Source organism: Pseudophryne corroboree, chromosome 1, assembly GCF_028390025.1.
Source record: "Pseudophryne corroboree isolate aPseCor3 chromosome 1, aPseCor3.hap2, whole genome shotgun sequence".
Taxonomy (NCBI): Eukaryota; Metazoa; Chordata; class Amphibia; order Anura; family Myobatrachidae; genus Pseudophryne; species Pseudophryne corroboree.
The window spans coordinates 597,924,219-597,951,466 of record NC_086444.1 but is presented as its reverse complement, the minus strand read 5'-3'; the positions used below and the strand labels follow the sequence as shown (position 1 = coordinate 597,951,466).

Here is a 27,248-nt window from a genome sequence, read left to right as displayed (position 1 = left end):
TAATTCAACAACGTATAAGGAATGTATATCAGTTCTTTTTAATATTGGAGCTTATACGGGTACCTTTTCCCCATATTTAACCTTGTACACATTTGTTCTGTTCAGTACTAATGAGTTCATTGTCAATTGACTTGCTAATTAACTGTTTGCTTATAAATTTGTCTTAATAACCATCAAGATTGCTATATTGGCCCTGATTCATTTTGGTGATATTAATGCACCAAATTGACAAAGGGTATCAAAAATTTTTTGCTCTTCAGTCTGGTGAAAGAAAGAAAACCACATGATATTTTTGGAAACTTTTTCACTACAGTAATGATTAATATAAAAGAACCGTTTTGTCTTTTGTTGGTAATAAGTATGTCAGACCTGGTGAAAATGGATTTTAGAGCCAGCATAGTTGAAATTTAATCCCTTGAAATAATAATTAAACCTTTTCACAAGTTATTAATACTGTCCTGCATTCCTGACTTACACATGACACATTCTCTGTTTGCTTTGCAGAACAATGATGTCAATCCTGACTTGAACTTGCTGACAGCTTGGGGTCACGGCTTCACAGGACAAGGTGTGGTGGTGACAATCCTTGATGATGGCCTTGAAAAAGATCACCCAGATCTGGCAGCAAATTTTGTACGGAATATTTATATGTTTAAAGTTGCTAATAGAGCATTATTTATTTATAAACAGTTTCTTCTATAACACAGCATATTGCATTGCGCTTTACAATTGGAACAACAGTAATAGAACAAAACTGGGCAATAACAGACCGACATAGAGGTAGGACGACACTGCTTGCAAGCTTACAATCTATAGGCATTGATACACAAGGATAGATGCTACCTATTGCATAATGGTCCAACCAGATTGCGAAGGTTCTTAATGGGTTGTATTATATGGTCACACAGCAATGTTGACCAAGGGTCAGGAGGGTCCATTAAGATAATAATTTTGTTGATTAAAGTGATCAATAAAAGCATTTTTATTTAATTTATTTATTTAAAATTAGTATTTAATCCTCACTTGAAAGTTAATCCCCATGTGAAGCGAAATGGTCCCTAACCCACACCACTGTTGAACAACCATGGCCTAAAATTAGGCGATGTAAGTTGTTTGATCAATCAGATGTCACAATTATGGACATTGTAGCAACTGATTGGCTCATTCTGCAGCCATATTAATACAGTGAATTTAAAAAAAATGAATGAAAATGTTTATTCATTAGGTTGTCGGTGCAGGTTTAAAGGATTGTTCTGGATAAACTCCTCTTATGCATCTATTCTAGACTGCGTTAGTGGTGCTTACACATAGTATATTTCATATTATATTATTATGTTCTTCAGATGCCGATTTTTTAATTACAGATTGTAACTACTAAAATACTTGTGATAATATATTGAATTTCAATAATTTGTATGGTCTTTAGTGTCCTGAAATATACCTAAAATATTTGCTTAGTCTAGCATTAATCTATGTTGTAGCAGTTACTCAGTTAAAAGAGCAACAGTAAAAGAAAGTCCAGGAGCAGACATCAGTGCATGTAAGCAAGTCTTCATAACAGTAACTAAATTCTACATCTGTAATTTCCTTGGAAAGGGTGGGGATGGGGGATTGGCTAGAGTCAAGTGGGAGAGAGTACATATTGTGGCATATTTTATTGTGTCCACAGAACCGAAGCTGGTGAACACCAGCTGCAGATTTTAAAGTCGTCTTGTAGTCTAATTGTAGTAAATACCCTGTAGGTATTTAATAACTGATGTGATGGAAAGGAAATCTTCTTTAAAGCCATATTTAAAAATTAGAAATTAAATGGTCTATTCATAAAGCAGTGAAAAGAGTGGAGAAGTGAGCCTGTGGAGAAGTTGCCCATGGCAACCAATCAGCTGCTCCATACAATTGTATAGTATGCAAATTATAAATGTTACTTCAATGCTGATTGGTTGCCATGGGCAACTTCTCCACTGGCTCACTTCTCCACACTTTTCACTGCTTCATGAATTGACCCCTAAGCATGATGTTATCCCAATCACAGAATTAGGCAAGTTTTTAGGCAAGGCTAAAAGAATTCTCCATTTTTTTTTTAACTATTTTCTCATACGTCCTAGAGGATGCTGGGGATTCCAAAAGGACCATGGGGTATGGACGGATCCGCAGGAGCTTGGGCACACTATAAAGACTTAAACTGGGTGTGAACTGGCTCCTCCCTCTATGCCCCTCCTCCAGACCTCAGTTAGACTTTGTGCCCAGGAGTGATGGGTCACACACTAGGGGAGCTCTCCCGAGTTTCTCTGAAAGACTTTGTTAGGTTTTTTATTTTCAGGTAGACCTGCTGGCTACAGGCTCCCTGCAGCGTGGGAGTGAGGGGAGAGAAGCAGACCTACTTCTGTGAGTTTCAAGGCTCTGCTTCTCGGCTACTGGACACCATTAGCTCCAGAGGGTTCGATCACTTGGTGCGCCTCGCTGCTTGTTCCCGGAGCCACGCGCTGTCACCCCCTCACAGAAGCCAGAAGAAAGAAGCCGGGTGAGTATTGGAAGAAAAGAAGACTTCAGACGGCAGAAGACTTCAGTAACGGAGGTACAGTGGTAGTGCTGCGCTCCATGCTCCCACACACCACGGCACTCACAGGGTGCAGGGCGCTGGGGGGGGAGCGCCCTGGGCAGCAGGTTACTAGTTTTCTTAATGTGCAAAATCGTTACCCCGGCCAGCATATTTTAACGATTTCCCCGCCACCGCTTATACGGGTGCAGGGCGCGGGGGGGGGGGGGAGCGCCCTGGGCAGCGAGTTAGTTTATGCTCAGTTTTACTACTCGCGCTGCCGGGGGCTCCGTATACAGACCCCCGCAGGCGTGTTATAGCGCACCATGCGCCATTCTTCCCCGCCGGCCGCCAGGGGTGCAGGGCGCCGGGGAGTGGGTGGCGCCCTGGGCAGCATAGATATGTGGAGCTTAGAGCTCCCGGGCGCCGCACACGATGACCCGCCATGAGAGCGGCGGGTGCGCGACGCTCCGGGGCTCCCACATGCCGATCGGTTGCCTGGGGTGCAGGGCGCGCAGGGGGGCGCCCTGAGCAGCATTGATCTGGGTAAATAAAGTGTTTTAACCTATATTGAGACTCGACCTGATTGTGTTTTAGAAATGCAGGGGGGCTATAGCACGCCGAGAGGGGCGGAGCTTAGCCTCACACACGGAGTCAGCGCCATTTTCCCTGCTGTCCCCGCCAAGCACAAACAAAGTGGGGGACATAGTGTTTGGATGTTATGTTGCCCCCCTCAGATGTAAAAAATCCCTGTGTTTAGGGTCCCTCGGCTCAATATAGGGTTATAGATATATATTTATATTCGAGCGGGCTTAAGCGCGCCGGGAAGGGGCGGAGCTTAGCCCTCACAGAGGGTTCAGCGCCATTTTCCTAAGTCCCCCACCGGAACTTGCTGTGAACTAAGAAGGAAGGAGGGCACAGTGTTTTAATGCTATATGGGTGTCATATGGCATTAGGATTGATAATGGACGCAGAATCCTTGTAATGCATAAATGCACTGTTTCCCTGTTTGTTTTCCCACTATCGGTTAGTCGACATGTCGACAGGTGTGAAGGCTTTGTCACAAGCTGCTGTGGGAATAACTGTCAGCTTCGCCGGCGCATGGTACTTGATTCGGGAAATTAAGTATTAGTAAATTGGCGTTTGTGTACTTAAAACAGTAAACACGCTAAGGGAGACACAGTTGTTGGGGGATGCCCGGCCGGCATCAACGGTAACCTCAGGGGTAAAAACGTTAATAGGCTGTTATGCCCTTATAATTCTGGATATATGTGGGGGGAGTGTTATTGAAATTGTATTCGTTGCTTCCCTCAGACCCTTCGGGGTTTCCAAGGTTACTATTATTTTTACCCGATTACTGTTCCTGGCTGTCGACATTTACTTAGTTTCTGTCGACCATAACGTTCCTGGTAGATCCACTTAGGGGGCATGTCAGTACATGGTCGTACACATTCACAACACATTACTGTCTATAGGGACCTGATAGGTCGGGACAATCCACTTGCGTATACGTTATATCTATATGTATATATATGTAGATATAGGCATGCAATTGTTCAGAACAAGTTTTCTTCAGAACAGGCACGGCACTCCAGGACTTAGCAATGAAAAAAGTACTTTATATCAACACATGAAAACAATGTGTATACATCACCAAGCACGAGCAATCTTTACAATGCTGCATTTCGGGCCCCGCAGGGTCCCTTCGTCAGGTACATGCAAGTGCTGAAAATGAATGAAACAACAGACATATACTGGGTGATGATAATTAACTTACCTAAGTAGCCTCCCCATGTCGGCGTGTGCCACCTCCAGAGCGCGTGGAACTTCCGGTAAGCTGAGGGCGCCGTCCTGATGACATCATCAAGATGCTCAGTTGTCATGGCGACCCGGCTACGCCGTTCACTGTAGCGCTACTGTGGTCATCATAGCCTTACAGGGAGAAGCCACTGAATCTAAATACAAAAACAAACGAAACACAACTAAACAACTACAACACATATATATCTACAGTATTAATGACTTGTATATATATCGAGTAGCACCAATTTAACAAGCGCTGTCGATACTATAACAGTCAGGGTGACTACATTACTCCAAAATAACCAATAAATATGTGTTTGAAAAAACAATACAAAACTGAAAACAAAAAAGGAAGAAAAATATGTGTTACAGAAATATGAGCAGACTGTATATAACTAATAATATATAAGGGTAAATAAAAGGATAAAAGAATGAGAAAAAGAAACAGCAGGGATGAAAAAAGGAATATCAACAAAAGCAATACAAATGTAAATATACCAATACAGCCTATGTATAACAGTTAATTAGAACGGAGGGCATTCCAATTAATTTTTTCATTCAAGCCATGTGGTTGTAAACTATTGAGCTTCATGATCCATTTTGCTTCTAATCTGTGTAATGTAAGAATTCTATCAACTCAATAGTTTACAACCACATGGCTTGAATGAAAAAATTAATTGGAATGCCCTCCGTTCTAATTAACTGTTATACATAGGCTATATTGGTATATTTACATTTGTATTGCTTTTGTTGATGTTCCTTTTTTCATCCCTGCTGTTTCTTTTTCTTTTTTCATTCTTTTATCCTTTTATTTACCCTTATATATTATTAGAGTTATATACAGTCTGCTCATATTTCTGTAACACATATTTTTCTTCCTTTTTTGTTTTCAGTTTTGTATTGTTTTTTCTCTATCGTCCTAGTGGATGCTGGGGTTCCTGAAAGGACCATGGGGAATAGCGGCTCCGCAGGAGACAGGGCACAAAAGTAAAGCTTTCCGATCAGGTGGTGTGCACTGGCTCCTCCCCCTATGACCCTCCTCCAAGCCAGTTAGATTTTTGTGCCCGGCCGAGAAGGGTGCAATCTAGGTGGCTCTCCTAAAGAGCTGCTTAGAAAAAGTTTAGCTTAGGTTTTTTATTTTACAGTGAGTCCTGCTGGCAACAGGATCACTGCAACGAGGGACTTAGGGGAGAAGAAGTGAACTCACCTGCGTGCAGGATGGATTGGCTTCTTGGCTACTGGACATCAGCTCCAGAGGGACGATCACAGGTACAGCCTGGATGGTCACCGGAGCCTTGCCGCCGGCCCCCTTGCAGATGCTGAAGTAAGAAGAGGTCCAGAATCGGCGGCAGAAGACTCCTCAGTCTTCTAAAGGTAGCGCACAGCACTGCAGCTGTGCGCCATTTTCCTCTCAGCACACTTCACACGGCAGTCACTGAGGGTGCAGGGCGCTGGGAGGGGGGCGCCCTGGGAGGCAAATGAATACCTATTTTGGATAAAAATACCTCACATATAGCCTCCGGAGGCTATATGGAGATATTTAACCCCTGCCAGAATCCGTTAAGAGCGGGAGACGAGGCCGCCGAAAAAGGGGCGGGGCCTATCTCCTCAGCACACAGCGCCATTTTCCCTCACAGAAAGGCTGGAGGGAAGGCTCCCAGGCTCTCCCCTGCACTGCACTACAGAAACAGGGTTAAAACAGAGAGGGGGGGCACTAATTTGGCGTTAGAAATATATAAAAAAGATGCTATAAGGGAAAACACTTATATAAGGTTGTCCCTATATAATTATAGCGTTTTTGGTGTGTGCTGGCAAACTCTCCCTCTGTCTCTCCAAAGGGCTAGTGGGTCCTGTCCTCTATCAGAGCATTCCCTGTGTGTGTGCTGTGTGTCGGTACGTGTGTGTCGACATGTAGGAGGACGATGTTGGTGAGGAGGCGGAGCAATTGCCTGTAATGGTGATGTCACTCTCTAGGGAGTCGACACCGGAATGGATGGCTTATTTAGGGAATTACGTGATAATGTCAACACGCTGCAAGGTCGGTTGACGACATGAGACGGCCGACAAACAATTAGTACCGGTCCAGACGTCTCAAAAACACCGTCAGGGGTTTTAAAACGCCCGTTTACTTTAGTCGGTCGACACAGACACAGACAGGGACACTGAATCCAGTGTCGACGGTGAATAAACAAACGTATTCCTTATTAGGGCCACACGTTAAAGGCAATGAAGGAGGTGTTACATATTTCTGATACTACAAGTACCACAAAAGAGGGTATTATGTGGGATGTGAAAAAACTACCATAGTTTTTCCTGAATCAGATAAATTAAATAAAGTGTGTGATGATGCGTGGGTTCCCCCCGATAGAAAATTATGGGCGGTATACCCTTTCCCGCCAGAAGTTAGGGCGCGTTGGGAAACACCCCTTAGGGTGGATAAGGCGCTCACACGCTTATCAAAACAAGTGGCGGTACCGTCTATAGATAGGGCCGTCCTCAAGGACCAGCTGACAGGAGGCTGGAAAATATCATAAAAAGTATATACACACATACTGGTGTTATACTGCGACCAGCGATCGCCTCAGCCTGGATGTGCAGAGCTGGGGTGGCTTGGTCGGATTCCCTGACTAAAAATATTGATACCCTTGACAGGGACAGTATTTTATTGACTATAGAGCATTTAAAGGTTGCATTTCTATATATGCGAGATGCACAGAGGGATATTTGCACTCTGGCATCAAGAGTAAATGCGATGTCCATAACTGCCAGAAGATGTTATGGACACGACAGTGGTCAGGTGATGCAGATTCCAAACGGCACAAAGGTGTATTGCCGTATAAAGGAAGAGGAGTTATTTGGGGTCGGTCCATCGGACCTGGTGGCCACGGCAACTGCTGGAAAATCCACCGTTTTTACCCTAAGTCACATCTCTGCAGAAAAAGACACCGTCTTTTCAGCCTCAGTCCTTTCGTCCCTATAAGATCATATCTGCCCAGGGATAGAGGAAAGGGAAGAAGACTGCAGCAGGCAGCCCATTCCCAGGAACAGAAGCGTTCCACCGCTTCTGACAAGTTCTCAGCATGGCGCTGAGACCGTACAGGACCCCTGGATCCTACAAGTAGTATCCCAGGGGTACAGATTGGAATGTCGAGACGTTTCCCCTTCGCAGGCTCCTGAAGTCTGCTTTACCAAGGTCTCCCTCCGACAAGGAGGCAGTATGGGAAAAAATTCACAAGCTGTATTCCCAGCAGGTGATAATTAAATTACCCCTCCTACTACAAGAAAAGGGGTATTATTCCACACTATATTGTGGTACTGAAGCCAGAAGGCTAGGTGAGACTTATTCTAAAAAAAAAAAAAAAAAAAAAAATTTTTTGAACACTTACAAAGGTTCAAATCAAGATGGAGTCACTCAGAGCAGTGATAACGAACCAGGAAGAAGGGGACTATATAGTGTCCCGGGACATCAGGGATGCTTACCTCTATGTCCCAAATTTGCCCTTCTCACTAAGGGTACCTCAGGTTCGTGGTGCAGAACTGTCACTATCAGTTTCAGACGCTGCCGTTTGGATTGTCCACGGCACCCCGGGTCTTTACCAAGGTAATGGCCGAAATGATGATTCTTCTTCGAAGAAAAGGCGTCTTAATTATCCCTTACTTGGACGATCTCCTGATAAGGGCATAGTCCAGGGAACAGTTGGAGGTCGGAGTAGCACTATCTAGGATACTGCTACAACAGCACGGGTGGATTCTAAATATTCCAAAATCGCAGCTGATCCCGACGACACGTCTGCTGTGCCTAGGGATGATTCTGGACACAGTCCAGAAAAAGGTGTTTCTCCCGGAAGAGAAAGCCAGGGAGTTATCCGAGCTAGTCAGGAACCTCCTAAAAACAGTGCATCATTGCGCAAGGGTCCTGGTAAAAATGGTGGCTTCCTACGAAGCAATTCCATTCGGCAGATTTCACGCAAGAACTTTTCAGTGGGATCTGCTGGACAAATGGTCCGGATCGCATCTTCAGATGCATCAGCGGATAACCCTATATCCAAGGACAAGGGTGTCTCTCCTGTGGTGGTTATAGAGTGCTCATCTTCTAGAGGGCCGCAGATTCGGCATTCAGGATTGGATGCTGGTGACCACGGAGCCCAGCCCGAGAGGCTGGGGAGCAGTCACACAAGGAAAAAATTTCCAGGGAGTGTGATCAAGTCTGGAGACTTTTCTCCACATAAATATACTGGAGCTAAGGGTAAATTTATAATGCTCTAAGCTTAGCAAGACCTCTGCTTCAAGGTCAGCCGGTATTGATCCAGTGGGAAAAACATCACGGCAGTCGCCCACGTAAACAGACAGGGCGACACAAGAAGCAGGAGGGCAATGGCAAAAACTGCAAGGACTTTTCGCTGGGCGGAAAATCATGTGATAGCACTGTCAGCAGTGTTTCATCCCGGGAATGGAAACTGGGAAGCAGACTTCCTCAGCAGGCACGACCTCCACCCGGGAGAGTGGAAACTTCATCGGGAAGTTTTTTCCACATGATTGTAAACCGTTGGGAAATACCAAAGGTGGACATGATGGCGTCCCGTCTGAACAAAAAACGGGACAGGTATTGCGCCAGGTCAAGAGACCCTCAGGCAATAGCTGTGGACGTTCTGGTAACACCGTGGGTGTACCAGTCGGTGTATGTGTTCCCTCCTCTGCTTCTCATACCTAAGGTGCTGAGAATTATAAGACGTAGAGGAGTAAGAACTATACTCATGGCTCCGGATTGGCCAAGAAGGACTTGGTACCCGGAACTTCAAGAGATGCTTACAGAGGTCTTATGGCCTCTGCCGCTAAGAAGGGACTTGCTTCAGCAAGTACCATGTCTGTTCCAAGACTTACCGCAGCTGCGTTTGTCGGCATGGCGGTGGAAAGCCGGATCCTAAGGGAAAAAGGCATTCCGGAAGAGGTCATTCCTACCCTGGTCAAAGCCAGAAAGGAGGTGACCGCACAACATTATCACCACATGTGGCGAAAATATGTTGCGTGGTGTGAGGCCAGGAAGGCCCCACAAAGAAATTTCAACTCGGTCGTTTCCTGCATTTCCTGCAAACAGGAGTGTCTATGGGCCTCAAATTGGGGTCCATTAAGGTTCAAATTTCGGCCCTGTCGATTTTCTTCCAGAAAGAATTGGCTTCAGTTCCTGAAGTCCAGAAGTTTGTCAAGGGAGTATTGCATATACAACCCCCTTTTGTGCCTCCAGTGGCACTGTGGGATCTCAACGTAGTTCTGGGATTCCTCAAATCACATTGGTTTAAAACCAGTCAAATCTGTGGATTTGAAGCATCTCACATGAAAAGTGACCATGCTCTTGGCCCTGGCCTGGACCAGGCGAGTGTCAAATTGGTGGTTTTTTTCTCAAAAAAGCCCATATCTGTTTGTCCATTCGGACAGGGCAGAGCTGCGGACTCGTCCCCAGTTCTCTCCCTAAGGTGGTGTCAGTGTTTCACCTGAACCAGCTTATTGTGGTGCCTTGCACCTACTAGGGACTTGGAGGACTCCAAGTTGCTAGATGTTGTCAGGGCCCTGAAAATATGTTCCAGGACGGCTGGAGTCAGGAAAACTGACTTGCTGTTATCCTGTATGCACCCAACAAACTGGGTGCTCTTGCTTCTAAGCAGACTATTGCTAGTTGGATGTGTAATACAATTCAGTTTGCACATTCTGTGGCAGGCCTGCCACAGCCAAAATATGTAAATGCCCATTCCACAAGGAAGGTGGGCTCATCTTGGGCGGCTGCCCGAGGGGTCTCGGCTTTACAACTTTGCCGAGCAGCTACTTGGTCAGGGGCAAACACGTTTGCTAAATTCTACAAATTTGATACCCTGGCTAAGGAGGACCTGGAGTTCTCTCATTCGGTGCTGCAGAGTCATCCGCACTCTCCCGCCCGTTTGGGAGCTTTGGTATAATCCCCATGGTCCTTTCAGGAACCCCAGCATCCACTAGGACGATAGAGAAAATAAGAATTTACTTACCGATAATTCTATTTCTCGGAGTCCGTAGTGGATGCTGGGCGCCCATCCCAAGTGCGGATTATCTGCAATACTTGTACATAGTTACAAAAATCGGGTTATTATTGTTGTGAGCCATCTTTTCAGAGGCTCCGCTGTTATCATACTGTTAACTGGGTTTAGATCACAAGTTGTACGGTGTGATTGGTGTGGCTGGTATGAGTCTTACCCGGGATTCAAAATTCCTCCCTTATTGTGTACGCTCGTCCGGGCACAGTACCTAACTGGCTTGGAGGAGGGTCATAGGGGGAGGAGCCAGTGCACACCACCTGATCGGAAAGCTTTACTTTTGTGCCCTGTCTCCTGCGGAGCCGCTATTCCCCATGGTCCTTTCAGGAACCCCAGCATCCACTACGGACTCCGAGAAATAGAATTATCGGTAAGTAAATTCTTATTTTCAAACACATATTTATTGGTTATTATGGAGTAATGTAGTCACCCTGACTGTTATAGTATCGACAGCGCTTGTTAAATTGGTGCTACTCGATATATATACAAGTCATTAATACTGTAGATATATATGTGTTGTAGTTGTTTAGTTGTGTTTCGTTTGTTTTTGTATTTAGATTCAGTGGCTTCTCCCTGTAAGGCTATGATGACCACAGTAGCGCTACAGTGAACGGCGTAGCCGGGTCGCCATGACAACTGAGCATCTTGATGATGTCATCAGGACGGCGCCCTCAGCTTACCGGAAGTTCCACGCGCACTGGAGGTGGCACACGCCGACATGGGGAGGCTACTTAGGTAAGTTAATTATCATCACCCAGTATATGTCTGTTGTTTCATTCATTTTCAGCACTTGCATGTACCTGACGAAGGGACCCTGCGGGGCCCGAAATGCAGCATTGTAAAGATGGCTCGTGCTTGGTGATGTATACACATTGTTTTCATGTGTTGATATAAAGTACTTTTTTCATTGCTAAGTCCTGGAGTGCCGTGCCTGTTCTGAAGAAAACTTGTTCTGAACAATTGCATGAATATACCATTCAGCAAAGGCACACAGGCAATTAACCATTGACTAACAGAGTGCCGGATTTATTCCAGACTATGTAGATATAGGTTTATGTATGCAGGGTTAGGATATATGTGTTTTATTGTGTATTATATGATGTATATCCAGGAATGCTGAAATAATGATATTCTTATGTGCTGGTCGCTCTGTTGATTAAGCTCTAGATTGGCCGTGACGAGTTGGGTTGGACCCTCTCAAGGAGTCCGAATATTCTCTTCACAACGCGGAGAGAAAATCATGACAGTCAACTCCTGGTCGACGCAGAGCCCGGTCGCAAGGGATCATACACAGGCAGCTAAGTGAAATTTTATTTCTATACTTTGACCTTTTTGGCATTGTATGCACTTGAGGGAGTGTGGTGTTCGGGTAGACATCCGATAGAATTACCCTACCCAGAGTAGGTGGTCTTGCCTATGTTTATTCTACTGTATAACATTACAGCAGGCTGCCACGTGACAGCAGGAGGTGTGACCGGAAAAATGCGGAGGATGTCTCCAGGAGAGGCCGGTGGCAGGTATACAGCTGTTTGGTATGGCCTATGGTCAGTCAGTCTCGGCGGATACCAATGGTAAGTCTAACTTCGTGAGTTAGCCTCCTTCGAAACGGTTGGTGATGCATTCTTTTGTGGGATGCAGTCGTGTTTCACCGGTTCGATGCCGCTCTTTTTTCCTTTTCTGCGTAGACAATGGAAGGTGAAAAGGTAAGAGTTCTGCAGCCTTGTTAGGTTAGCAGAAGTGGATGTCGTTTTCTGTTTCCACTATATCCATCACTGTCGCTGAGTCTATCTGGCTGGTCTACTAATTTTCAGTTATTCCGAGAATAGACTAGGACCTGTGAGTTATTTATAGATGCCGAAGGGGAACACTCTGAGTTACGGTTGTTTCCCCTTACTGTTTTTTCTAATAGATCTTGCCTCTCCCCTATGGAAGGGGAGGTAACACGCGACGCTATACAGAGGTGCGTCACGTTCAGGACATTGTCTGGTTGTCCCTGTAAAAAGGGGAATATCGTGGTTTATCTCTGACTGTTCTTCGGCGCAGGAATTGGCCTGTTGTTCCCAACGACATAGATGTCAGAAGTGGGTTTCAGAGTAGATACTGACCGGTTAAGGTTCGGTGTTTTTCCTGTGGAAAGAGGTCTGAGGATCCAGAGTTGGATCGGCTTTGAGGTGACACCTCATCAATAGGTTCCATTAATAAGACAGATGGATGCGGTATAAGAGGCCTTTTTCGGTGAGCAGGTCTAATACCAGAGTGGTTTTCATGGGACCAGTTGGAAATGTGGTCCGGGTCTCACCTGCGCATGCACCGGAATATAATCAAAACGGCCAGGACATCGCTCCTGTGGTGTCTGCTCGGTTCTTTCCTTCTAGAGGAATGAAGGTTAGGGATCCAGCTTTAGATCCTGGTGTCCGTGCATATAGATCTCCGAAGCTGGGGAGCAGTCCTTTGCAAGGGACATATTTCCAGAGGATGAGGTCAAGTTGGGAAACTTGTCTGCTGTAAGCTTTCTTGAATTAAGAGCTATTTTAGACGAACGTATTCTTCGTGTTCTACCCGTGTTAATTCTGCCAGAAGACTTGTCCGCAATGGCGTAAGTAAGCCGCTAGGGCGCAACAAGGAAAAAGCGGAAATGGCAGAAGATGCACAGTTTGCAGTTGAGTGGGAAGTCTGGTAAACGCTATGTTAGCAGTCTTCGTTCCGGAGGTAAACGACGGAGAAATAGATTTCCTTTGCGGACACTATATCCAGCCGGGAAAAATACTGTCATCATCGAGAAGCTTTCCCAGACGTGACAAGTCTTTCTGGAGTGTCGCAATTGGACATGTTGGCGTCTCGCCTCAACGAGAGGCCTCGAGGAGATTGTTCCAGGTTAAGGGACACTCAGGATATAGCAGCGGACATCCTCGTGACACCGTGGGTGTTTTTAGTCGGTCTAGGTGGCCTCTCTGCTTTCACCTTTCTGACAGTGGTAAGCGTAAGATGATCGAAGGTTCCGATGATCCTCTGAAATCCGGACTAACCAGCGAGGGTTGGCTATCCAGTTTTTCATGGTTTACTCATAGAAAATTATTGCCCTCTTCCTTTACGTGAGATAATGTTACAACAAGATCGGGGCGTGTATCAGGACTTACCGCGGCTGCGTCTAACGGCGGGGCGGTTGAATGTCGTATCCTAAGCCGAATGGGTGTTCCCAGTGAAGTCGTTTCTTCAATTCTTCAGGCTAGGAAAGAACGGAAGGCACAGCGTTACCACCGTTGCTGGAGTAATTATGTGTCTCGGTGTGTATCCAGGAAGGCTCCTATGGAGGACTTTCAGCTAGGTCGTGCTTATCCATCCTTTACAAGCCAATGTGGAGGCAAGCCTAATAAGTTTCTTTACGAAATTTCTCTTTTGGAAAGTGGTCAGGCTATTGACATTGACGTCCGCAAGGCGGGTGTCGGAAGTGGTGGTTTTGTCTCACAAGAGCCTTGTTTGATCGTTCAGGTGGATAGAGAGAAATTGAGTACTCGGTTGGTAGTTCTACCAAGAGTGGTTTCTGGGTTTCGCAGAAATCGGCCTATTTTGATGCCGGGGGTTACTTAGGCATTAGCTGGTTCAAATTCCCTTGATCTAGCCAGGGATTTGAGTATGTAGGTCATCAATTTGGCTCAGTTTGGAGAAACAGAGGCCCTGTTTGTCTGGTATGTTCCCAGCTTACTTTGGGAGACTGCGTTATGCAGTTTGTTACATGCTGGATCTGTGATGCGGTTTGGCATGTTTGTTCTAAGGCTGCTTTGCCGTCACCGAAGTCGGTGGAGGTTCCTTCTTTTGGGAAGATGGGTTTTTCTTGGGCGAACGCCCGAGGAGTCTCGGCGGTTCAACTTTGCCGAGCGGATTCTTGGTCGGGGTCAAACGCTTTTGCGGTGCTCTACAAGTTTGATACCCTGATTTTTGGGGACCTTATGTTTGCTCATTCGGTGCTGCAGAGTCGTCCGCACTCTCCCGCCTGTTTTGGAGCTTTGGTATAAACCCCATGGTCCTTTTGGAATCCCCAGCATCCTCTAGGACGTATGAGAAAATAGGATTTTGGTACCTACCGGTAAATCCTTTTCTCTTAGTCCGTAGAGGATGCTGGGCGCCCGTCCCAGTGCGTACGGTGTCTGCAGTTATTGCTTTTGGTTACACCCTGGTGGTGTGTCTTCTCTGTCTGGCGGTTGCTACCGTTGTTCATGACATAGCATGTGGGGTCGTATTTTTGCTTCTGTGGACACACGGGTTGTGTTACATATTCTCTCAGCATGTGGCTGTGTTTTGTTCATGCCGTTGGCTGGTATTCTACTGAATGCCACGTTCTACGGTGTGTTTGAGGTGTGAGCTGGTATGACACTTACCGTGTTTATAACAATAAATTCTTTCCTCGAAATTGTCCATCTCTCCTGGGCACAGTTTTCTAACTTTTTCTAACTGAGGTCTGGAGGAGGGGCATAGAGGGAGGAGCCAGTTCACACCCAGTTTAAGTCTTTATAGTGTGCCTAAGCTCCTGCGGATCCGTCTATACCCCATGGTCCTTTTGGAATCCCCAGCATCCTCTACGGACTAAGAGAAAAGGATTTACCGGTAGGTACCAAAATCCTATTTTCTTAGTCATCAGAGTATTGAGCCTGAATAAGATACCCCAATTAAGCACTCTAGCTCCCCTGTGTCTGCGTTCTGAATATACAAATAACTGAACATCCCAGTTAAAACAGGAGTGGCAAAATTGGCTAAATGTATCACTATCTGTTCAAACGCTTCTTTTATCTAACTTTATGTCCTTCAGAGATTCTATTGATAACAAACTCAAAAGTATACTTAAAAGAGGCATTTTATGTACTAAAACCCTTTTTGTACCAGCAATTGCTTTGGCACCAAACCATGTCACGACTTCTTGGTGTCAGCATCTGTGGCCAATAGATCTTCAGTTTATACTCCTGGCCCAAACATAATTGGAAAAGTCATCCACTACTTCTGCAAAATGTCAATGGACATGATAGCCTTGGCAATTAGAGCTTTGTCAAATTCAAGGATGGTTCACTGAACACTTAAAATGCTTGTCTCTCTTCCAAGAACTCATTCAATACTTTTTCCATGGGGACCTGCGCTTTGGATTTTAACTCCCAGAATATTTTACTATAGGTTAGGATTAAAAAGTATTCCTAGTAGCAGAAATGCCCTTAATGGAGTATTTAATCCTCTTTATCTTATTCTCCTGGGTTATGCATGGGGCTCATTTCTCTAACGTCTTTGAGGATGCTGGGACTCCGTAAGGACCATGGGGAATAGACGGGCTCCGCAGGAGATAGGGCACTTTAAGAAAGCTTTGGATTCTGGGTGTAAACTGGCTCCTCTCTCTATGCCCCTCCTCCAGACCTCAGTTTTCTCCCTGAGTTCTCTGCCTAGAAAGCATTTTTGTTTGGATTTTTTCTACATTTTTACAGGGAGCACTGCTGGCAACAGGCTCCCTGCATCGAGGGACTGAGGAGAGAGGGGCAGACCTTCTTGTCTAAGTTAGGCTCTGCTTCCTTGGCTACTGGACACCATTAGCTCTAGAGGGGGTGAACACAGGTTCTTACTGGGCGTCCACCCCCAGAGCCGCGCCGCCGTTCTCCTCACAGAGCCAGAAGAAACGAAGTCAGAAGACGTCTCAGGCGGCAGAAGCCTTCAGAGCTTCACTGAGGTAACGCACAGCACCGCAGCTGTGCGTCATTGCTCCCATACACCTCGCACACTCCGGTCACTGTAAGGGTGCAGGGCGCAGGGGGGGCGCCCTGGGCAGCAATATAACACCTCTCTTATGGCAAAAAGTATATATACATGTACAGGTGGGCACTGTACATGTATATAAAAGAGCCCCCGCCATATTTTAGTAAGTTTGAGCGGGACAGAAGCCCGCCGCCGAGGGGGCGGGGCTTCTCCCTAAGCACTCACCAGCGCCATTTTCTCTCCACAGCACCGCTGAGAGGAAGCTCCCCGGACTCTCCCCTGCTTCACACGGTGAAGAGGGTTTTAAAGTAGAGGGGGGGGACATATTTGGCGATTATACATTACAGCAGCGCTACTGGGTAAACATTCTGTGTTTTTTTCTGGGTTATATAGCGCTGGGGTGTGTGCTGGCATTCTCTCTCTCTGTATCTCCAAAGGGCCTAGGGGGGAACCTGTCTTCAGATAAGACAGGTTCTGTGTGGGTGCGTGGTCTCTCCGTCGACAACGCCGACACCTGATTGGATATGTGAAATTAAGTGCTAAGATGACAAAAGATTAGAGAACAGACAGGGAATCTACCCATGTCTGCCCCTATGTCACAGAGACCTTCAGAGTCTCACAACGCTTACTATCCAAAATAATAGGCACTGTTATCGACACGGAGTCTGACTCCAGTGTTGACTACGATAATGCAAAGTACAGCCAAGACTGGCAGAAAAGTATTCAGTATATGATTATTGTAATAAAAGATGTTTTGCATATCACTGATGACTCATCTGTCCCTGACACGAGGGTACACATGTTTAAGGGGAAGAAAGCTGAGGTAAATTTCCCTCCTCTCATGAAGGAAAAGAGCGGGAATCTCCAGACAAGAAGCTGCAGCTTCCCAAAAAGAATTCTCAGGGAATATCCTTTCCCGAATGGGGCCAGGAAAAGATGGGAATCTTCCCCTAGGGTGTACAAGGCATTGACACGTTTACCCAAAAAGGTAGCGCTGACTTAACAGCTATCCTCAGGGATCCTGCAGATAGCATGCAGTAAAAGTACTTTGAAGTCCATTTACACACATTCTGGTACAGTACTCAGACCGGCGATTGTGTCGGCATGGGTTTATAGCGCTGTAGCAGCGTAGTCAGATACCTTATCAGCGGTGGTTTAACCCCTAGATAAGGATGCCATGTTATTGTCCCTAGTGTGTGTATATATATATATATATATATATATATATATTAATTTATATGTAAAAGATGTTGTCTTATATATATAAATATATATGACATGCCCAAAGAGACGTTAGTCTACTGGGTTCTAGAGTCAACGCTATGTCGATTTCTGCTAGACTTGTCCTATGGAACATGCAATGGACAGGTGATGCCGACTAAAAGAGGCATATGGAGGGTTTATCTCACAAGGCTGAGGAATTGTGTGGAGAAGGGCTCTCGGACCTGGTCTCCACAGCTATAGCTGGTAATTCTGATCTTTTGCCTTATATTCCCTCACAGACTAAGAAGGCACAACATTATCAAATGCAGTCCTTTCGGTCGCAGAATAACCAGAAAGTATGAGGAGCGTCCTTTCTTACCAGAGGTAAGGGCACGGGGCACAGCTAGTTCCCAGGAACAGAAGTCCTCCCCGGCCTCTACTACATCCACCGCAGGATGCGGGAGCTCCGCTAAGGGAGTCCGTCCCAGGGGGAGCACATCTTCGTCTCTTCAGCCACATCTGAGTTCACTCACAGGTGGATCCCGGGGCAATAAAAATTGTTCTCAGGGTTACAAAGTAATTCGAAAGGTGCCTCCTCGCCGGTTTTCCTTATCGGACCTACAGGCTTCTCCCCCAGCATGGGAGTTATATTAAATACAATTCACACATTGTATCTCCAACAGGTGGTGCTCAAGGTTCTCCTCCTGCAACAAGGAAGGGGCTATTACTCAACCTTGGCTGTAGTCCCGAATACGTACGGTTCGGTCAGACCTATTTAAAATTAAAACCTCTGAACCTAAACTGGAAAAGGTTCAAATTTAAGGTGGAATCGCTCAGAGCGATCATGGCCAGCCTGGAAAGGGGGGTTTTGATGGTGTATCTAGACATAAAGGCTGCATAGCTTCATGTTCCCATTTATCCACCCCATCAGGCGTACCTGAGAATTGCGGTACAGTATTGTCATTACCAATTTCAGGGTAATGGGCGGAAATGATGGTGCTCCTACGCAAGCTAGGAGTCACAGTTATCCCATACTTGGACGATCTCCTATAAGGCGAGATCAAAAGAGCAGTTGTTGAACAGCGTGTCACTTTCGCTGAAGGTGCCACAGCAACACGGCTAGTTTCTCAATATCCCGAAGTCACAGTTGGTTCCTATGACTAGTCTGCCCTTCTTGGGTATGATTCTGGGTACGGACCAGAAAGGGGTTTACCTTCAGATAGAGAAGGCCCAGGAACTCATGACTCTGGTCAGGAACTTATTGAAACCAAGACAGGTGTCGGCATCGCTGCACCTGAGTCCGGGGAAAATCATTCCCTTCGGCAGGTTCCATGCGAGGTCTTTCAAATGGGACCTACTGGACAAGTGGTCCGGGTCACATCTATAGATTCATCAGTTGATCACCCTCTCCCCCAGGGCCAGGGTATCTCTCCTGTGGTGGCTGCAGGGTGTTCACCTTCTATAGGGCCGCAGATTCGGCATTCAGGACTGGATCCTGGTGACCACGGACGCGTGCCTCCGAGATTGGGGAGCAGTCACACAGGGAAAAATAAAATGTCCAAGGTCTTTGGTCAAGTCAAGAGACTTGTCTTCACTTCTTGGAACGAAGGGCCATATACAACGCCCTACGTCAGGCGAAGACCCTACTTCGCGACCAACCGGTTCTGATCCAGTCAGACAACGTCACCGCAGTAGCTCATGTAAACCGCCAAGGCGGCACAAGCAGCAGAGTGGCGATGGCGGAAGCCACCAGAATTCTTCGCTGGGCGGAGAATCATGTAAGCGCACTGTCAGCAGTGTTCATTCCGGGAGTGGACGACTGGGAAGCAGACTTACTCAGCAGACACGACCTACATCCTGGAGAGTGGGGACTTCATCAGGAAGTCTTAGCACAGATTGCAATTCGGTGGAGACTGCCACTGATGGACATGATGGCGTCCCGCCTCAACACAAAGCTGCAGAGTTATTGCGCCAGGTCAGGAGACCCTCAGGCAGTAAGCTGTGGACGCCCTAGTGACACCGTGGGTGTTCCGGTCGGTCTCTGTGTTTACTCCTCTTCCTCTCGTACCCATGGTGTTGAGGATAATAAGAAAAAGAGGAGTGAGACCAATTCTCATTGTTCCAGATTGGACATGGAGTACCTGGTATCCAGATCTGCAGGAAATGCTCACAGAGAATCCGTGACCTCTTCCTCTAAGACAGGACCTGCTGCAGCAGGGGCCCTGTCTGTTCCAAGACTTACCGCGGCTGCGTTTGACGGCATGGCGGTTCAACGCAGGATCTTAGCGGTAATGGGTATTCCGGAGGAGGTCATTCCTACCCTAATTAAGGCTAGGAAGGAAGTGACATTGAAACATTATCACTGAATATGGCGAAAATATGTTTCCTGATGTGAGGCCAGGAATGCTCCTATGGAGGAATACCTTTTGGGCCGTCTGCTTCACTTCCTTCAAACTGGAGCAAACTTGGGCCTGAAATTAGGATCGATAAAGGTTCAAATTTCGGCCTTATCCATTTTCTTCTAAAAAGAATTGGCTTCTCTTCCTGAAGTACAAACGTTTGTGTAGGGAGTACTGCATTTTTAGCCTCCTTTTGTACCGCTGGTGGCGCCTTGGGACCTTAACGTGGTGTTACGGTTCCTTAAGTCACATTGGTTTGAACCACTTAAGTCGGTGGTGTTGAAATATTTCACCTGGAAGGTGGTCATGTTGTTAGCCTTGGCTTCGGCTAGGCGAGTTTCGGAATTGGAGGCTTTTCTCACTAAAAGCCCTATCTGATTGTCCATATGGATAGAGCGAAATTGCGGACCCGTCCTCAATTCCTGCCAAAGGTGGTCTCATCCTTTCATATGAACCAACCTATTGTCGTGCCTGTGGCTACGCGTGACTTGGAGGATTCCGAGTCCCTTGATGTGGTCAGAGCTTTGAAAATTTACGTGGCCAGAACGGCTAGGATCTGCAAAACAGAAGCACTGTTTGTCCTGTATACAGCCAACAAGGTTGGCGGCCCTGCTTCAAAGCAGACTATTGCTCGCTGGATCTGTAACACGATTCAGCTGGCGCATTCTACGGCAGGATTGCCGTTACCTAAATCGGTTTAGGCCCATTCCACTAGGAAGGTGGGCTCTTCTTGGGCGGCTGCCCGAGGGGTCTCGGCACTACAGCTGTGCCGAGCTGCTACTTGGTTGCAAAGTTCTGTTAGTTTGATACCCTGGCTGAGGAGGACCTCCTGTTATCTCAATTCGGCGCTGCAGAGTCATCCGCACTCTCCCGCCCGTTTGGGAGCTTTGGTATAATCCCCATGGTCCTTACGGAGTCCCAGCATCCTCAAGGACGTTAGAGAAAATAAGATATTCCTTACCGGTAAATCTATTTCTCGTAGTCCGTAGAGGATGCTGGGCGCCCGTCCCAAGTGCGGACTTCTTCTGCAAGACTTGTATGTCGTTATTGCTTACATAAGGGTTATGTTATAGTTTATTGGTTAAACCGAGGCTATGTTGTTGTTCATACTGTTAACTGGGTAGTTTATCACAAGTTATACGGTGTGATTGGTGTGGCTGGTATGGATCTCGCCCTTAGATTTACAAAAATCCTTCCTCGTACTGTCCATCTTCTCTGGGCACAGTTTCCCTAACTGAGGTCTGGAGGAGGGGCATAGAGGGAGGAGCCAGTGCACACCCAGAATCCAAAGCTTTCTTAAAGTGCCCTATCTCCTGCGGAGCCCGTCTATTCCCCATGGTCCTTACGGAGTCCCAGCATCCTCTACGGACTACGAGAAATAGATTTACCGGTAAGTAAAATCTTATTTTTTCTCTTCGTATTCAAGTGTAAACATTCAATGATGACGGTCTGAGAAAAACATGTCAAATAGATCAACCCTTCCAGTACACTAGACTCCAGACTATTCTGCAGCAGGGCCAAGCGCATTGGTGATTCCAACATTATGTTCATTAGTGGAAGACTCTCACAGTTGATGGCTGGATGATGACATTGCACAAAACTGCTACAAAATTCTGTTTTCAAGCCCGCTGCCAAGTTATATTCCCTTCTTTTTCATGCCTAGAGTCATCCAGAAGTCAGTCAAATAACCTACTGACATTTTTAAGATATTTAAAGAAAATTACTTAATTTCTACATTCCTGATTTTATATTTACATTGGAGACCTTACACGCTGTAACAAATTCCATAAAATACAGGAGTTTGTCATAGGATTCACTGGTAAATACATTCTATCTTTCTAGGTTCAGTATATTATAATGTCGACATAGTGATAATGTCTACAAACAAGATGTCGACACGGTTGTGTCTATGTTGCCTTCGTGCAAAGGACCTGGACGTGACAAAACGAGTGGGCAGGAGACAACTTCCGACCCTTACAGCTCCTAAATGTTTTCTTCGTTCTCCGTTCGTTTGGGCTATTTTTTTTTTTTTTTCTATGCAGCATTGGACCCTTGCCGGCTCGCTTCGCTCGCCACGCATCGGGCTCTGCGTCCTCGCTTCGCTCGCCACAGTTTTCTATTCCAAATAGATTGTGACATGGACCCAGGGGGTTATGGGAAAGGTCCTCTGCACGAAGAGAATCTAGACGCTACCATGTCGACACATTTAACATTTCGACTTCATTTCTGAGATACACAATAATCTAAACCTAACGTTGAAATTTTCACTCCATTGACGTGATATGTTGACATCTTCTCCATGTTGACATGAATATCTATATACTTATTGCACACTATATATAGGTGTCTGCATGTGGGCGAGGTGAGGTAAATGCCCATGAGAGGGGGCCTATGGACACGAGGGGGATAGGGGCAAAACACTAGATATATATATATATATATATATCAACCAAATACTCTCCTTCTGCGCTGTTCTAAGGCTAATTAGATACAATAAGATACAGTACTCCTTGGGAGGGGCTGCCTATTTCACTAAGTCCCTTGTTAGAAGGGACTAGATACAGAAAATATAAAAAGAAAGGAAATTGGCGCCCAAAGGTTATTTTAACCTATAAATACAGGGAACCCAGTGGGTTTCACAATTAACATTGATTTTAAAACATAAACATGAACTGTTCTTTAATAAAAAATTTATTAAAATGTACAGAAGCAATGAAGCAAGTCCATCATATTACACAGACAAAGTGATGTAATTTCTCTTTGAATACTCCATCTTTGAAGTTGATAGAGGAATATCGGCAACTTAGTGCAGTATCTATAATCTTTCTCATATGCTATTCAGAGATAACATCAAATATAACAACCCAACGCGTTTCGTCTAGTAACTAGACTTCATCAGGGGTATGTCTAAAAATAATAAGACAGCCAATCAGTATTTATACACTACAGTAAAGATCATATAATAGCAATAGTATGGTACAAAGAATACTATTGCTATTATATCATCTTTACTGTAGTGTATAAATACTGATTGGCTGTCTTATAATTTTTAGACATACCCCTGATGAAGTCTAGTTACTAGACGAAACGCGTTGGGTTGTTATATTTGATGTTATCTCTGAATAGCATATGAGGAAGATTATAGATACTGCACTAAGTTGCCGATATTCCTCTATCAACTTCAAAGATGGAGTATTCGAAGAGAAATTACATCACTTTGTCTGTGTAATATGATGGACTTGCTTCATTGCTTCTGTACATTTGAATAAATTTTTTATGAAAGAACAGTTCATGTTTTTGTTTTAAAATCAATGTTAATTGTGAAACCCACTGGGTTCCCTGTATTTATAGGTTAAAATAACCTTTGGGCGCCAATTTCATATATATATATATATATATATATATATATATATATTGAAACGAAATAGAGGAGATGGCGCCAAGGGAGTTATATCAACGCCCTACCTAAAAACGGACCCTTACAGTACTCTCCGGATAAATTACGTCATATATATATATATACTGCTCAAAACGGAAGGGAACACTAAAATAACACATTCTAGATCTGAATTAATGAAATGTTCTTATTAAATACTTTGTTCTTTACATAGTTGAATGTGCTGACAACAAAATCACACAAAAATTATCAATGGAAATCAAATTTATTAACCCATGGAGGTCTGGATTTGGAGTCGCACTCAAAATTAAAGTGGAAAAACACACTACAGGCTGATCCAACTTTGATGTAATGTCCTTAAAACAAGTCAAAATGAGGCTCAGTAGTGTGTGTGGCCTCCACGTTCCTGTATGACCTCCCTACAACGCCTGGGCATGCTCCTGATGAGGTGGTGGATGGTCTCCTGATGGGCTCCTGATGAGGTGGCGGATGGTCTCCTGAGGGATGCTTTAGTCCCAGACCTGGACTAAAGCATCCGCCAACTCCTGGACAGTCTGTGGTGCAACGTGGCGTTGGTGGATGGAGCGAGACATGATGTCCCAGATATGCGCAATTGGATTCAGGTCTGGGGAACGGGTGGGCCAGTCCATAGCATCAATGCCTTCGTCTTGCAGGAACTGCTGACACACTCCAGCCACATGAGGTCTAGCATTGTCTTGCATTAGGAGGAACCCAGGGCCAACCGCACCAGCATATGGTCTCACAAGGGGTCTGAGGATCTCATCTCTGTACCTAATGGCAGTCAGGCTACCTCTGGCTAGCACATGGAGGGCTGTGCGGCCCCCTTAGAGAAATGCCACCCCACACCATTACTGACCCACTGCAAAACCGGTCATGCTGGAGGATGTTGCAGGCAGCAGAACGTTCTCCTTGGCGTCTCCAGACTCTGTCACGTCTGTCACATGTGCTCAGTGAGAAACTGCTTTCATCTGTGAAGAGCACCGGGCGCCAGTGGCGAATTTGCCAATCTTGGTGTTCTCTGGCAAATGCCAAACGTCCTGCACGGTGTTGGGCTGTAAGCACAACCCCCACCTGTGGACGTCGGGCCCTCATACCACCCTCATGGAGTCTGTTTCTGATCGTTTGAGAAGACACATGCACATTTGTGGCTTGCTGGAGGTCATTTTGCAGGGCTCTGGCAGTGCTCCTTCTGTTCCTCCTTGCACAAAGGCGGAGGTAGCGGTCCTGCTGCTGGGTTGTTGCCCTCCTACGTCCTCCTCCACGTACTGGCCTGTCTCCTGGTAGCGCTTCCATGTTCTGGACACTACGCTGACAGACACAGCAAACCTTCTTCCCACAGATCGCATTGATGTGCCATCCTGGATGAGCTGCACTACCTGAGCCACTTGTGTGGGTTGTAGACTCCGTCTCATGCTACCACTAGAGTGAAAGCACCGCCAGCTTTCAAAAGTGACCAAAACATCAGCCAGAAAACATAGGAGATGAGAAGTGGTCTGTGGTCACTACCTGCAGAACAACTCCTTTATTGGGGGTGTCTTGCTAATTGCCTATAATTTCCACCTGTTGTCTATTCCATTTGCACAACAGCATGTGAAATTGATTGTCAATCAGTGTTGCTTCCTAAGTGGACAGTTTGATTTCACAGAAGTGTGATTGACTTGGAGTTACATTGTTTTTTTATGTGTTCCCTTTATTTTTTTGAGCTATGTATGTGTGTGTGTGTGTGTGTGTGTGTGTGTGTGTGTGTGTGTGTGTGTGTGTGTGTGTGTGTGTATATATATATATATATATATATATATATATATATATATATATATATATATATATATCCACAGAAAAGAGATGTGTACAGGTGCGCTGGTGCTTAGTTAGTCTCAGTCCACAGGTAAAAGCACAACACGGGGCTGTAGCACCGGAGTATGGGGGTAATTCCAAGTTGATCGCAGCAGGAAATTTTTTAGCAGTTGGCCAAAACCATGTGCACTGCAGGGTAGGCAGATTTAACATGTGCAGAGAGAGTTAGATTTGGGTGGGGTGTGTTCAATCTGCAATCTAATTTGCAGTGTAAAAATAAAGCAGCCAGTATTTACCCTGCACAGAAACAAAATCACCCACCCAAATCTAACTCTCTCTGCAAATGTTATATCTGCCCCCCCTGCAGTGCACATGGTTTTGCCCAACTGCTAAAAATGTTCCTGCTGCGATCAACTTGGAATTACCCCCTATATTCACAACGCAGCAGTTCTCCTCATATAGCTCCGACTCTCAAGAGCAAAGTATCTGGAAATAGCAAAAGAAGGAGAATGCGCTCATAGTGCAAATCAATTTAATTCATAAACCACATATATACACAGGATAGGTCAAATGAATAGCAGTGGACTCGTACCCTGATAGCCCACTCTGTGGGCTGTGTATCACATGAAAAGTAAAACCACAAGGCAAAAGCTGCAGCCCGCTGCACCTGGATCTGGGACCACGCACCGCACCAGCTTCAGTGACCGATCCGTCAGGACACCTGTACCGGGTGAAGTCAGGGATGACGGCTCATGTGGAACAGGAATCGCCTGGTAAGCCCCACCTCAATGCCCCACCTCCTGACGAAGTGATTACGAAATGCTATTCATTTGACCTGTCCTGTGTATATATGTGGTTTATGAATTAAATTGATTTGCACTATGAGCGCATTCTCCTTCTTTTGATATATATATATATATATATATATATATATATATAATTTTTTATTTTTTTTATTTTTTTTTGTATAAATTATTTTAATGTATTGTTAAAAATACTTTTTAAACTTTAATCTAATATAGAAAAATTTAAATTTGTTCTTCTGTCTTTCTATACAAATCCACAGTTTACAAGCGAAGATCGTGAAATTTTACATTCGAGCATATTAAAACACTGCGGAGGTAACTAAAACAATTTTAAATCCCTAGCGCCCCTGGGGGGGTGAGACAGCAGCACAGAGGTATATCAGGAGACAGCGTAACTCCGGAATTGCTGGAGCAATGTACTCGAAAATTGGTACACATATGCTTTACAGTCTGCCAACAAACACTGTGGGGGGAAGACCCCCTTAGCACCCCTAGGGATGAGGCAGCAGCACTGAGTATTTCAGCAGACAGCATAACTCTGGAATGCCTGCAGCAATTTTCAACAAACTTGGTACACATATGACTTACACTCTGGAAACAAACTCTGTGGGGGTCACACACCCCTAGCACCCCTAGGGGTGGGACAGCAGCACAAAGTTTGTCAGTAGACCGCAAAACTGTGGAAGGCCTGGAGCAGTTTACACTAAATTTTGTACACATCTGACTTACAATCTGGGAACAAACTCTGTGGGGCTTAGACACCCCTAGCACCCCTAGGGGTGGGACAGCAGCACAGAGTATTTCAGGAGACAGCATACCTCCCGAATGCCCGGACCAATTTACCGTAAACTTGGTACACATATGACTTACAAGCTGGGAACAGACACTGTGGGGGAAAGACACCCCTAGCACCCCTAGGGGTGAGGCAGCAGCACAGAGGTTTTGAACAGACAGCATAACTCTGGAATGCCTGAAACAATTTACACCAAACTTGCTACACGTATGACTTACACTCTGGGAACAAACACTATGGGGGTAACACACCACTAGCACCCCTAGGGGTCGACCAGCAGCACAGACTATATCAGGACATGCATGATATGTCAGTGATGACAGGGCTGCATGTGACAAGGCCAGTGACATGATGTGAGGAGGAGAATGCCGGTAGCACAAACCCACACTCTGAGAGTTGTATAGTAGAAGTAGCACGGTCCCCCAGCAGCACAGAGTATATCAGGAGATACATAATGTGCTGTGCTATATAAGAAACTGTAAAAAAATCGATAATTTCACAGGGGCACTGACATGATGTGAGGAGGGGAATGGAGGCAGCAGGAAGCCACAGACTGAGAGTTGTATAGCGGGAAGAACATGGTCCCTTGGTGGACCAAAAAGCGGTCCGGCCCAGAGGCGGAACTACCGGCAGTGCAGGCAGTGCACTGCACTGGGGCCCGCCTCTGTCCAGGGGCCCAAGCATGTAATGAGTCAAACTGACTCATTACA

At 45.6% G+C, this 27,248-nt stretch overlaps 1 protein-coding gene across 3 annotated transcripts in view; it reads left to right on the top strand.

The window, feature by feature from the left end:
* PCSK4 (proprotein convertase subtilisin/kexin type 4) overlaps positions 1 to 27,248 on the top strand; it is a 300,032-nt gene that overhangs the window by 130,301 nt on the left and 142,483 nt on the right. For all 3 annotated transcript variants that reach the window (XM_063914303.1, XM_063914302.1, XM_063914304.1), the window contains one exon: positions 505 to 633. In XM_063914303.1, the coding sequence (XP_063770373.1) occupies positions 505 to 633 (129 nt within the window). The remainder of the gene's footprint in view (positions 1 to 504; positions 634 to 27,248) is intronic.